The following is an 11,150-nucleotide window of genomic DNA, read 5'->3' as shown; positions in this document are numbered from 1 at the left end:
CAACATCATTATATTACACCCGAAACGAATGAAAGTTAAAAGAAATATCCAAACACTGCTATTACATTTATTTCAAATCATTTACAAATTTAACCTATTAATCTAAATCCCAACAAATATACATACAAACAAACAAACTATTTTTGATATTTATATGGAGATCTGTTCAGTATATCGTTTGGGTGACGCGGAGGGCGCGCGCGCCCAATAAATTACAAGTAGAACAGGACATTCTGTTATGGAGTGTGATAACACACAAAATTACCTATCATTAAAGTCTACTCAAATACATAATAACAAACATCAAAGAATTACTCTAATGGTAATAATATTGGGAAAAGGTCGTAAAATTTAAAAACTAACATTAAATAAAAGGATTAAAAATAAAAACAGGTATCCGAATGTTACAATCAATCTAGGATGGAGCTAACTACAGTTTTATTCTCCAATAAATAATTCCGGCCGCACCGAGCGGAGCGCCTGTTTTTATTCCATCACTATTGTGTCGATATTTGGAGTGTGAGGTTACTGCCGGGACGAGCATAATGGCGGCACCCTATCCCCGAGGAACTCGTTAAAAACTGCCATTAGCACTGCCCTCCGCCAAAGTTGGAGCCTGGAACGTTTCACCTCCGGTTCCCGCGCGCGCGAGTCGCTCGCGGCGTTTTCGCTTTGCTCGCTTTGACTTTGCGTTTCCCTTTAGCATTTGTTTTAGCTGAGGTACTTTCTACGGAGTCCACGCGCCTGTCAGATTCGAAGGAGAACGCCGGTATTATTGTTTTGACCTGTGAGGGGGAGAGGCTGATCTCGAGGCGACGCATTCTGGAGCGCGTCATCCGCACGTTTTGGGTGACGTCTACGGTTAAAGGAGCTAGTTTGGGCGCGTTTCTTTCGCCGCGCTATTTTCCTAGTAGCCTCTTTGTCGACGCTGGTTTTAGAAGCCCTGTTCTGTCCTTTCTCGCGGAGCACCGGTTTGGAGGTGTCAATCTCTTCGTATTTCCGCTTCCGGGTGACTCTGGTGACGGGCAGTTTTCTCATTCTCGATGGACTCTTTAGTAGCCCGAGCCTTGTCGTTTTAGCTTTGGGCGACTTGGGAGTCTTCTTATCATTGCTGCGCAGTGCCCTAGTGGATTCTCCATTGACTTTGGTTTCTTTCTTCTCGACTTTTCTGCGTTTTCTAGGGACTGGCGAGGGTGATTCTTTAGATTTCTGGCGCGACTAGTTTTCGGGAAGGCGACCTCTGTCTCGTCCAAGCCTTGGCTAGATTCAATGTAGATGTAATCGTCAAGTTTCGATCTGGATTTGGCGTAGGTTTTCTCTACGGGTTTGACAGGTGGGATCTCTTCTGTTTCCTCGAACTGTGGTTTAGTTTCTTCAACGGGGGTGTCTACGGTGTTGGCTTTGATTAGTTCTACGTCGTTTTCTATGGAGTTTCTTCTCGGTTCTGGATTTGATGGTGTTGAGAAGCTCGGCGTTGGGGTCGTCAACCTCCATGGCGGGGGCTTCGGCGCTGGACGAGCGCTGCTTGTTTTTGTTGCGACGCTTGTAAAGCTCCGCTTTTGTCATGTCCTGGGAAGAGAAAAAAACCAATAAGTCTAGTGGGCTAGAATCTGTTAAGTAACGTAAAATCAACAGTCAGGACCCAGTCAACCAAACCAAACCGACTTTTATTTTTTCCTTTTTGATTTTTAAAAAAGCAGTGAGGATATTAGATTTTTTTAATTTATTTTTTAAACACACTTTTTTTGGTAGCTTAAAAGTATTATAACTTGTCATATATTTAGAATGCGCTAGTTATAAGTTTTCGTTTCAAACCTTTAATATTTTTTTCATTCTGGTGCCATATTTTTTTATTTCTGAGGACGCCATAGTGTGACTACGTACTTTATGGACGGCCTCTAACACCATACATACGCTCGAAAAACATAACCCTCTTACAGACAGTCGGGTAAAAAGCATCAAAATTATAGTGAAATGACGACTCACGGCTAGTTTGAAGCTGGACGTGTCCACGTCGACCCCCAAAGAAGTCAGCACGTCGTCGGGGTGCAGGCGCCGCGTCGCTTCAACTGCTAACAGTCCGGCCACTAGACGCTTGCTGTCGCTGGATATCTGCTCCCACTGCGGACCTGGAACGCGATGGAAAGTGAACAAGGGGATATACACACTACTGTAAATAACTGTGTTTCAGGCGGAGGTCCATATCACATTTGGATCCCAGCGAAAACCAGCGTTGCTTGCCGCAACACTATGCTGAGTGGGACCTTATTATACTATTCGATGTTGTTCAAAATATTTTCCTTCTCAATCTATTTTACCCTGTGTATTGAATTGAATGTGTGGCAAATTAAATCTCTCTTCTCTGTCCCTGAAAAGTTTTTCATGTACAATTCATCGAGAGTTAATTATTGTCGCGGTTACAAACCCATTTCTTTATCGACTATTTCGTATTTTGTTTCGTTTGTTTTGTCTATAATCTGCTTTTTTTCTTTTGTTAAGAATGAGAAGGGTAAAGGAGACTGGCCCTATGCCTATTTCTTTCCTTTTTTGGCAACCCATAGTCTCACTTTATTTGACTGTATATTTTTTTAATGTATAATGACCACATGGTCTCAAAGGAAGACCAGCGCCGTTCACAAGACCGGCAGATTGCTGATTTGGGACCATTTCGTGACATGCATAAATATTTTTTATTTTTTTTATTCTTATCCGTTCTTACCATGTTGTTTTTTTTTTTTTTTAAGAAACTGTCACTGATGTCTCTTGGTGAACAGGACAGAATAACAAACAAAAAAAGTTGGGATTCGCTCCTTTCGTGTGTATTCCCGGCTAAATACAACCTAGGGCTCTTCAAGGCTAGAGTAAATAGGCTGACACTGAACCAGTGAGATACACCTTTGGCCTCATCTGTACTTAACATCAGGTGAGATAAGGACAATCACGGACAGTTATATGTAAAAAAAAAAGTTGGTTAACCTATTTAATGTATTCTAGTCACAGTATGTTTAAGTAAAATAGTTTCATAACGTATATCAGAACACCAACCTTCCATCGAGAAGCTGCCTTGTCGGATGCGGTCCATGTAGGAAGTCACGGGCTCCTTCTTCGAAGTCGGTTGGAACGGCGCTTTGCCGCACAGCATGCAGTACTGAAAGGACAAACATCTATGAGTTTAGGGTGAAAATGTGAAGGTAATTTTTTTTTGTAGCTTTGCGTGGACATATTATTATAGTTATTTGTGTCACAAGAGCGCAAAATGATGTATTTACGACGAGGGCGGTACACATTGAATCCAGAATGCAGCGAAGTATTCTAGGTACAATAGAATGATGAGCGTAGCGAGGGATTTTAAAGTAGAATCCTGAACGTAATGAGTGTTAACGCCCAAGATGAAAATAATTTTGCTACAGAGTGACTCATACAACTTTTCACACCGAGGATGACGAAAATTGAAATAAAACAATTCTAAAAATAATTAAAAAGGACCAGCATAGAAAATGGCGCGGTTTTACAATAATTAAATTCAAACAATTGCATTTGCAAAAAATACTTGGAAAAGCCTTAATACCCCTCGTCAGGGAGGAAGTTACTTTTCTGAATGAGAGGTGTGAAAATATAATTTTTAGTTTGGGGAGGTTCAGCGAAATAAATGTTGGGCACGGTGAACCCTGTTGTCTCTAGGTGTACTCACAAAGATGACGCCGAGACTCCACATGTCGCAGCCGGCGCCGTAGCCGGGCGCGGCGGCCGAGCGCGCGCGCGCCACCACCTCCGGCGCGGCGTACGGCAGACTGCACGACAAACGACACCGTTACTATCATGATAATGACAAACATCACTAGGATGAAGCGATTCTCGCTAGCGAACCTGGAGCGAGTGAAGTAAAGAAAGAAAGAAAGAAAAGTTTATTTTGGCTCCAAAAAGTACCACCTAAAACTAAGACTAGAACTAGCACTAAAACTATGTTACTAGGTGACACGGCAGGATACCAAAAAGGGTCTCCACTCAGCATGTGTTGCCGCACATTATGTGCAGCAACGCTGGTTTTCTGTGGAGCCCAAACGTTAAATAAACATGTATGCATGAGCCAGTTCCCAGTGAAGTGTGAGTTATGTATCACTAGTGTATACACAAGGCTTCGCACGTGTAAATAATTAGATCTAACAGTTTAACTAAAATTCAAGGATTTTAATATACTCTGGGCTCATATAGGCTGGGGAAATCTGGGCTCTCAAATGTACTTATGCAGTAATAGGTAATTTTGTACGAAGAAAGGGCCTAATTTTGTGCCGCTGAGTATAAATTACCGTGGAAATTACCAAAAATCGTATTTCAGGATTATTATGAAACAAACCTAACCTAACCTAAATATATCTTGAACTAGCTTTTGCCCGCGGCTTCGCCCGCGTGGAATTCGGTTATCGCGCGCTGTTCCCTCGGGAACTGTGCATTTTCCGGGATAAAAAGTAGCCGATGTCACTCTCTGGCCCATAAACTATCTCTATGCCAAAATTCACGTCGAAACGGAGCGCCAAAAGACGGACAAACATACGAACACACACTTTCGCATTTATAATATTAGTAGGGAGTAGGATTTGAGGTCTGGCTTTGGCATTGTCCGTTGAAGCAAGTTGGTGCATCTCTTTCCCCGGGCCACGGTGACGGTTGTTACCTGAAGCAAGGCGTCATCATGCGCGCGCGCTCGTCCGCGTCGACGCGGCGCGCGAACCCAAAGTCGACCACCTTCACTTTGGCCTCGCTCAGGCGGCACGACGACAGCATTATGTTCTGGAACAATCGAGAGACAGTGTTACGGTCATCTAGTTATTGGCTTTCATCAGGCACCGATAGAACAGCGCGACTGTCCCAATGAGGGCTATCGTTTTTTGTCTCACTAGATGGCGCACTGTTGCGTGAGGTTTTTGAGTATGGCTTTCAAAGTCTGTTTTTACGGGTGTGAAAACAAAGTTTAGATTAAAATCATATTTAATACACCTTAAAACCGTACCATAAAAATATCGAGCATGCCGCAGTGTTGCATAGTCCCCGTTTTGTTCGGAAGAAAGGGAGGTCAAAGGTTTCCGAAAGACAAAACTGTCTCAAAACACAGACATTCATTGCCCCGGAACGCATATTTGCCATAATTAATTTCAGATATTGCAAAATATTCACAAAATTATTCTAATTACAAATAAACCCGCGTAGCTCACCCAAAAACTATGAGATTTGACATTTCGGAGACCTCACGCTACACTAGCGCCTCTAGTGGCAAATTCATACGCGATAGCCCTCATTAACAGAGTCGGATTTGCGATTATTGCGCTAATAATGTCAAATACCTGTACTGTTTTATTGCCTGTCTGTTCTCTCGTCGGGTCTTGTATGTTTAATACGTATTTAAGAGTCGCCAGTACGCTCACCGCTGATCGCATTTTCATATAAACGTAGTTTCGTTCTGATTTACAAACAACACACTGACACAAAATAAAACTTTGCTACTATAACGAGAGCAGCTATTTTGATGCTTATAATTAATTATTCTAGACCAGTTTCGTGTTTTTTAGGGTTCCGTTCCCGAAGGCTGAAAACGGGAACCCTATTACTAAGACTTCGCTGTCCTGTAAGTTAGACAGTTGAAATCTTCACAGATTATGTATAATTGTGGCCGCTATAACAACAAATACTAAAAACAGAATAAAATAAATATTTAAATGGGGCTCCCATACAACAAACGTGATTATTTAAAGTTTTTAGCTAATTTCTAATGAATGTTGTATAGATGGTACGGAAACCTTCGTGCGCGGGTCCGAATCGCACTTGGCAGGTTTTTTTTCGACGTGGTGTGCTGGCCGCCGTGTTGTGTATAGTGTGCTGTAAATAGTGTACAGTGGGCAATGTATAGTGTATAGCGTGCCATGAATAACGTACAATGTGTAATAAATAGTGTGCCGGGTATAGTTTACAAACTTTACAGTGTCTAATGTATTGGGAGGGTGTGAAGTACTAGGTGGGGGTGATGAAATCTATCGCAGCGCTCATGGTGGCCAAAAGTAAAAATAGTTCTGGCTCTGTCATCTGTCATGCTCATAATTATGAATCTGTCATTAACAAAGCAATTTGTATAGACTTTAACTACCTAATTTTAGTAATAGATGTTTGTGTTATGATGCGAGCTTGAATTATTGAACACTTTCCCTGTTTTGTTCTTAATTCCTCTATATCTCGGACATGTCCAGCAACAATTTTCCTTATGAAACGGTTTGTGGTTGAAATTTTATATTGAGTGATACTCACAAAACCGGTCTTCAAAATGATACTCATTTTGATCTGAAAACGATATTTAATTTATTACTAGCGATATAAGAACAATTATATAATTTAACTTTTATTCAAAGAAACAACAAACCCTGACATAACGAAAATAAAACACACTTTTTGAATAAATTTTACTTACCTCATTGCCCAAAAATGAATTCACAACCTATTGTCCACCCAAACCACGGTATCACAGTAATTTTGTATTATAAATTAATACGTTATAGGTTTGATTTTTGTCACAATGTCGCGATGAAATTTCAAAACGTCAGAGCAACAGAGCCATAAAAGTTGGGGACGCTAGGTGTCGCTGATGTCGCGCACAGAGCCGCAGAGCACAGAGCAGTGTACGCACCTCCGGCTTGAGGTCGCGATGCACGGCGCGCCGGCGCTGCATGTGTCTGACGGCGCAGGCCAGCTGCGCCAGCAGGCGGCGCGCCACGCGCTCGCCCACGCCGCCGCCGCCGCCCGCCAGGTGCGACGACAGCTCGCCGCCCGTCGCCAGCTCCGTCACTATGTAAGTGAACGCCTGGGGAACACCACATCGACATTCATTAAAAAAAAAAAAGATTACACCACGAGCGCGCAACGATATCCTGTGGAGTGGCAGCGCCATCTTTAAAATTTACTGTCAAGCGGCGCGGCCATTCTGAAAAAATCTTCCTTGACTGCAGTGACACCTACGAATTTCAAATTCAAAATTCAAATTCAAATGATTTATTCAGTAAATAGGCCGCAATGGCACTTTTACACGTCATTTTTTTAAACTACCAGCGCTTTCGGAAATACCATCATTGCCAAAAAGAATGCGCCGCAAGAAACTTGGCAGAAAGTCATTTTTTCATAAAAATATAATTACAAATAAAATACTTAAAAACTATATTATACAATTAAAGAAAAAAAAATACAAAAAAATAATAAAAGAAATACGGGGATGTATGGGGTCCCTTAGTTACAATACTAAACACTAACTATATCTAACCTATATCTACGTTCAGTAGAAGTGTAGAATGCTTCCACCGTCATAAATTTTAAAATAATAATAACAATAATTTAGTTCTGAAATATACATTTCAGGTCAAGTAACCATTAAGCTTTTGGATTTCGAAGGCAAGTTCACGTCTGCCACCCCCAAAGTTAGCTCACACGCACTCATGTCATGCTCTGAAAGCAGAGCGGTACCGAGGGCATGGTATTGCTTCCGTTCCCATAAGCTCTAATTAATTTCGCGAATTCGCGAATTTTATTAAAAATATCACCAAAAAAAAAACTACTTTAATTTTATAGATATAGACGCGAGCGCGCAACGATATAGCCGTGAGTGAGCAAAGACATCGCCGCGAGCGCGCAATGATAAAAATAAGCAAGATAAGAGCGAATAAAGTTTGCACTCCATCTTTTTGAAGATAATTTTTCTGAATGAACATTAAACACTATTTCAATGTTTCATTTTGCTGATGTATTTGATTTGATATACGAGATTTTTTTTAAGTACTGACGATATGATGGTGACTGACCAAACAGTTGTTTAATCCAACGACCTTACATGATAGAATCCCTCAAGTTCGCCCACGTCATCCAAATATTCAGAGCGATACAAAAATATGACTAATTTGTAAATAACAATGCAACTCACCGAATCTTGCACAACTTCATGCAACGTTATGATGTAGGGGCATCCTTGGCATGCTTTGAGGAGTTCAATTTCTTGTTTGATATCCTTCTTCTGACTTGATATTATCTGGAAGGAATTAAATAAATAATTATTATACTAAAATGAGATCACAATTTCATGTGAACATTCACCGCTCCAGTATTAACCCTTATTATTATTAATATCATTATAATTAAATGATATTTTAACGGATAACTCACGTCTTAAACCGAGTTTAGCTCGACATGTTTCGGGCTATTTCGTAGCCCTTCCGACTGACTGCGTCGTGCGAGCAGAGCGGTGGCGCGTAGTGTACGTGTTGCGGCAGCCGCCGAGTCGCGTGCTCCTGAGAGGAAGGGCTACGAAATAGCCCGAAACATGTCGAGCTAAACTCGGTTTAAGACGTGAGTTATCCGTTATAATATCATTTAATATGAGTGAGTCTCACGGTAGTTTCATGTTCAAAATATTATCATTATACGTCACAATTTCCATTGTAATTATTGAAAATACGACTAGCTTTAAATTTATTCTTTGTCGGGTCAGGTCTTCGATAGCTGCTTTTGATTCTGTGGTAGTATGCTCCAATAAATGGGGTCTTATTAAGGGTTAAGTAATATAGCTTATACCGCCTGAAACTGACTTATAGAAGCACAGAGTATGAAGAAAACACGCAATATGTGACAGACCATTCGTCTAACGTTTTAGTATGAGATCAAAGTATAGAATTAAGTTTTGATGCTTGCAATCGGGTTGGCAGCGGTTTGATTGATTGCATTAGACCATTGTGAGCTCAGCATAAGATTATAACATCATCATCATCCCAGCCTATATACGGCCCACTGCTGGGCACAGGCCTCCTCTCAGAACAAGAGGGCTTGGGCCATAGTTCCCACGCGGGCCCGGTGCCGATTGGGAACTTCACACGCACCATTGAATTGCTTCGCAGTTTGTGCAGGTTTCCTCACGATGTTTTCCTTCACCGCAAAGCTCGTGGCAAATTTCAAATGTAATTCCGCACATGAATTTAGAAAACTCAGAGGTGCGAGCTGGGGTTTGAACCACAACCCTCTCTTTGAGAGGCGATAGGTCAAACCACTAGGCCACCACGGCTTTTCGAGATTATAACGCTTTATCATTATCACCGAATTAGCCAAGGTTTGCCCTACGTTACTTCTCTCCTGAATCGGTGAACTAATGACAAAAAAAATCAATGCACATCACGCATAGTAGCACAGCCTTACCTTGACAGCGTATTCTTTGCCAGTGTCGCGCTGTATGCACTTTCTGCAGACGGAATAGGAGCCGTCGCCGAGGAGGGGCGTGCTCAGATCCACGGCGTACTTTTGGAAGAACGGAGAGTCCTGGAATAAGGAACAAAATTTGATTCACCATATTTTCTTTTTCCGAAAAGCTGCTGGTAAATTTTAAGAGTAGTTTTGCACCTGTTACGAACTTATTAGGTAACAATCCTCCATAACTAGGCAAAGAAAGACTGATTGAGTTGCTATTTTATATTGAAACTAGCTTTTGCCCGCGGCTTCGCCCGCGTGGAATTCAGTTGTCGCGCGCTGTTCCCTCGGGAACTACGCATTTTACCGGGATAAGAGTATAACCTATGTCACACCCTGGCCCATAAACTATCTCTATGCCAAAAATCACGTCGATGAAAGACGGACAAACATACAAACACACACACTTTCGCATTTATTATATTAGTATAGATAATGGGGGACAAGTGAGGTGAAGTATTCAAATTATCATTCTTGTTTGTGCCCAGAGCGGTGAATGACTAACCCCACAGAGTATGTAAATAGTGGGAGGTATTTCACGAGACAGATATCTGAACTGTTAAAAATAAAGCATTATGGTCGATGACGGGTTGAAATTTGACATGGAGATAGTTTGAAACCCTGCAAGGGACTTATCTCTCTTTAGTGCATCGATGACTTCTAGCACCAGGGGTGACGAGTGTTTAACATTAATGCAGCACAGCACCGCGACGCATGGAAGCACTGCTAGGCCCTATGCCCCATCCCAAGGGTCACGTCATCATAAATATAAAGTTCGATGCGTACCTTGGCGACCCATCCCTTGAGTTTGTCATTCTTCTGGCCGGTGGCCTGCATCCAGATCTGGTCGGATATGACGTTTTCTGAGAACAGAATGCTGGGAGCCACGTACGAGTAGCCTGCGGACAAAATACAATATTAATATACTTAAGTTCTATCTATCTAGAACAGCTCTTTTAGAGCTCGTCTCCGAGAAGCTTCTGCTTTTCCAGCCCTGTCTGTCTGTTGCTAAATAAGTTGTTATTAAATTCATAATAGTCATAATAATGCATATGAGGATGAAAAACTTTAGGTCCTTCTTGAATGTAGCAGGCAACAGAACTGGAATGAAATTAGCAGGACTTTAATGATAAAAAGGTGCTCGAGTAACTGAAGGAACTAATTAGATTTTGAGCCTATTGCCGTCAGAGTGCGTATGCGCGTGAGTATACCGAAGAATTATTTGCCAAGCCGAGCGGATAGTGTTCGCCGGGAAGGAACATCTCAAATAAAGTCTGTGCCAGTCTTACCGAGGAACAGTTGATGGCAAGCGAGCAAGTGGGTCTCCTGATGGTAAGAGATCACCACCGCCCATAAACATCTGCAACACCAGGGGTATTGCAGATGCGTTGCCAACCTAGAGGCCTAAGATGGTATACCTCAAGTGCCAGTAATTTCACCGGCTGTCTTACTCTCCACCATCCATCGATCGTGCCATCATCCATCATCGTGTGGAGTCGTGCCGATAGTGTGCGCCGGGAAGGAACCACCGAAGGAACATTTAATCTAAGGTGTGTGCCAGTCTTACCGAGGAAAAGTTTATCGTGGTGGTTGGGAGCATGCGCGGGCGAGTCCGTGGGCGGCATGCGCGTGAACTCGTCCGCGAAGTTGCAGGTGTCCGCGGCGTGCGCGAGCGCCGGCACGAACGGCGCGACCACCTCGCGCCGCGCCACCGCCTCCCAGTCCAGCGTCTGCAAACAGGACATCTATTACTATCTAATACATTGATGGCCAAAGCACGGCCCGCGGGCCAACTCCTGCCCGCGAAGGGATTTAATCCGGCCCGCTATCATAATATAATATCATTATTTGGCAAAAACATAAAAAAGTATAAAATAGAATTGTGTAAT

General features: G+C 42.3%; 1 protein-coding gene across 1 annotated transcript in view; it reads right to left on the bottom strand.

Moving 5' to 3' along the window:
• Positions 1–11,150, bottom strand: part of LOC141444287 (ribosomal protein S6 kinase alpha-4-like) — a 96,700-nt gene that overhangs the window by 12,283 nt on the left and 73,267 nt on the right. The window contains 11 exon segments of the mRNA XM_074109784.1: positions 1,323–1,446; positions 1,448–1,569; positions 1,987–2,129; positions 3,046–3,148; positions 3,692–3,791; positions 4,673–4,788; positions 6,671–6,844; positions 7,952–8,056; positions 9,214–9,333; positions 10,048–10,160; positions 10,829–10,991. Of these exon segments, the coding sequence (XP_073965885.1) occupies positions 1,323–1,446; positions 1,448–1,569; positions 1,987–2,129; positions 3,046–3,148; positions 3,692–3,791; positions 4,673–4,788; positions 6,671–6,844; positions 7,952–8,056; positions 9,214–9,333; positions 10,048–10,160; positions 10,829–10,991 (1,383 nt within the window).

This window comes from Choristoneura fumiferana, chromosome 29 (assembly GCF_025370935.1).
Source record: "Choristoneura fumiferana chromosome 29, NRCan_CFum_1, whole genome shotgun sequence".
In the NCBI taxonomy this organism is placed as follows: domain Eukaryota; kingdom Metazoa; phylum Arthropoda; class Insecta; order Lepidoptera; family Tortricidae; genus Choristoneura; species Choristoneura fumiferana.
Note: the sequence above shows the minus strand (reverse complement) of the source record. Positions and strands in the feature narration are given on the sequence as shown.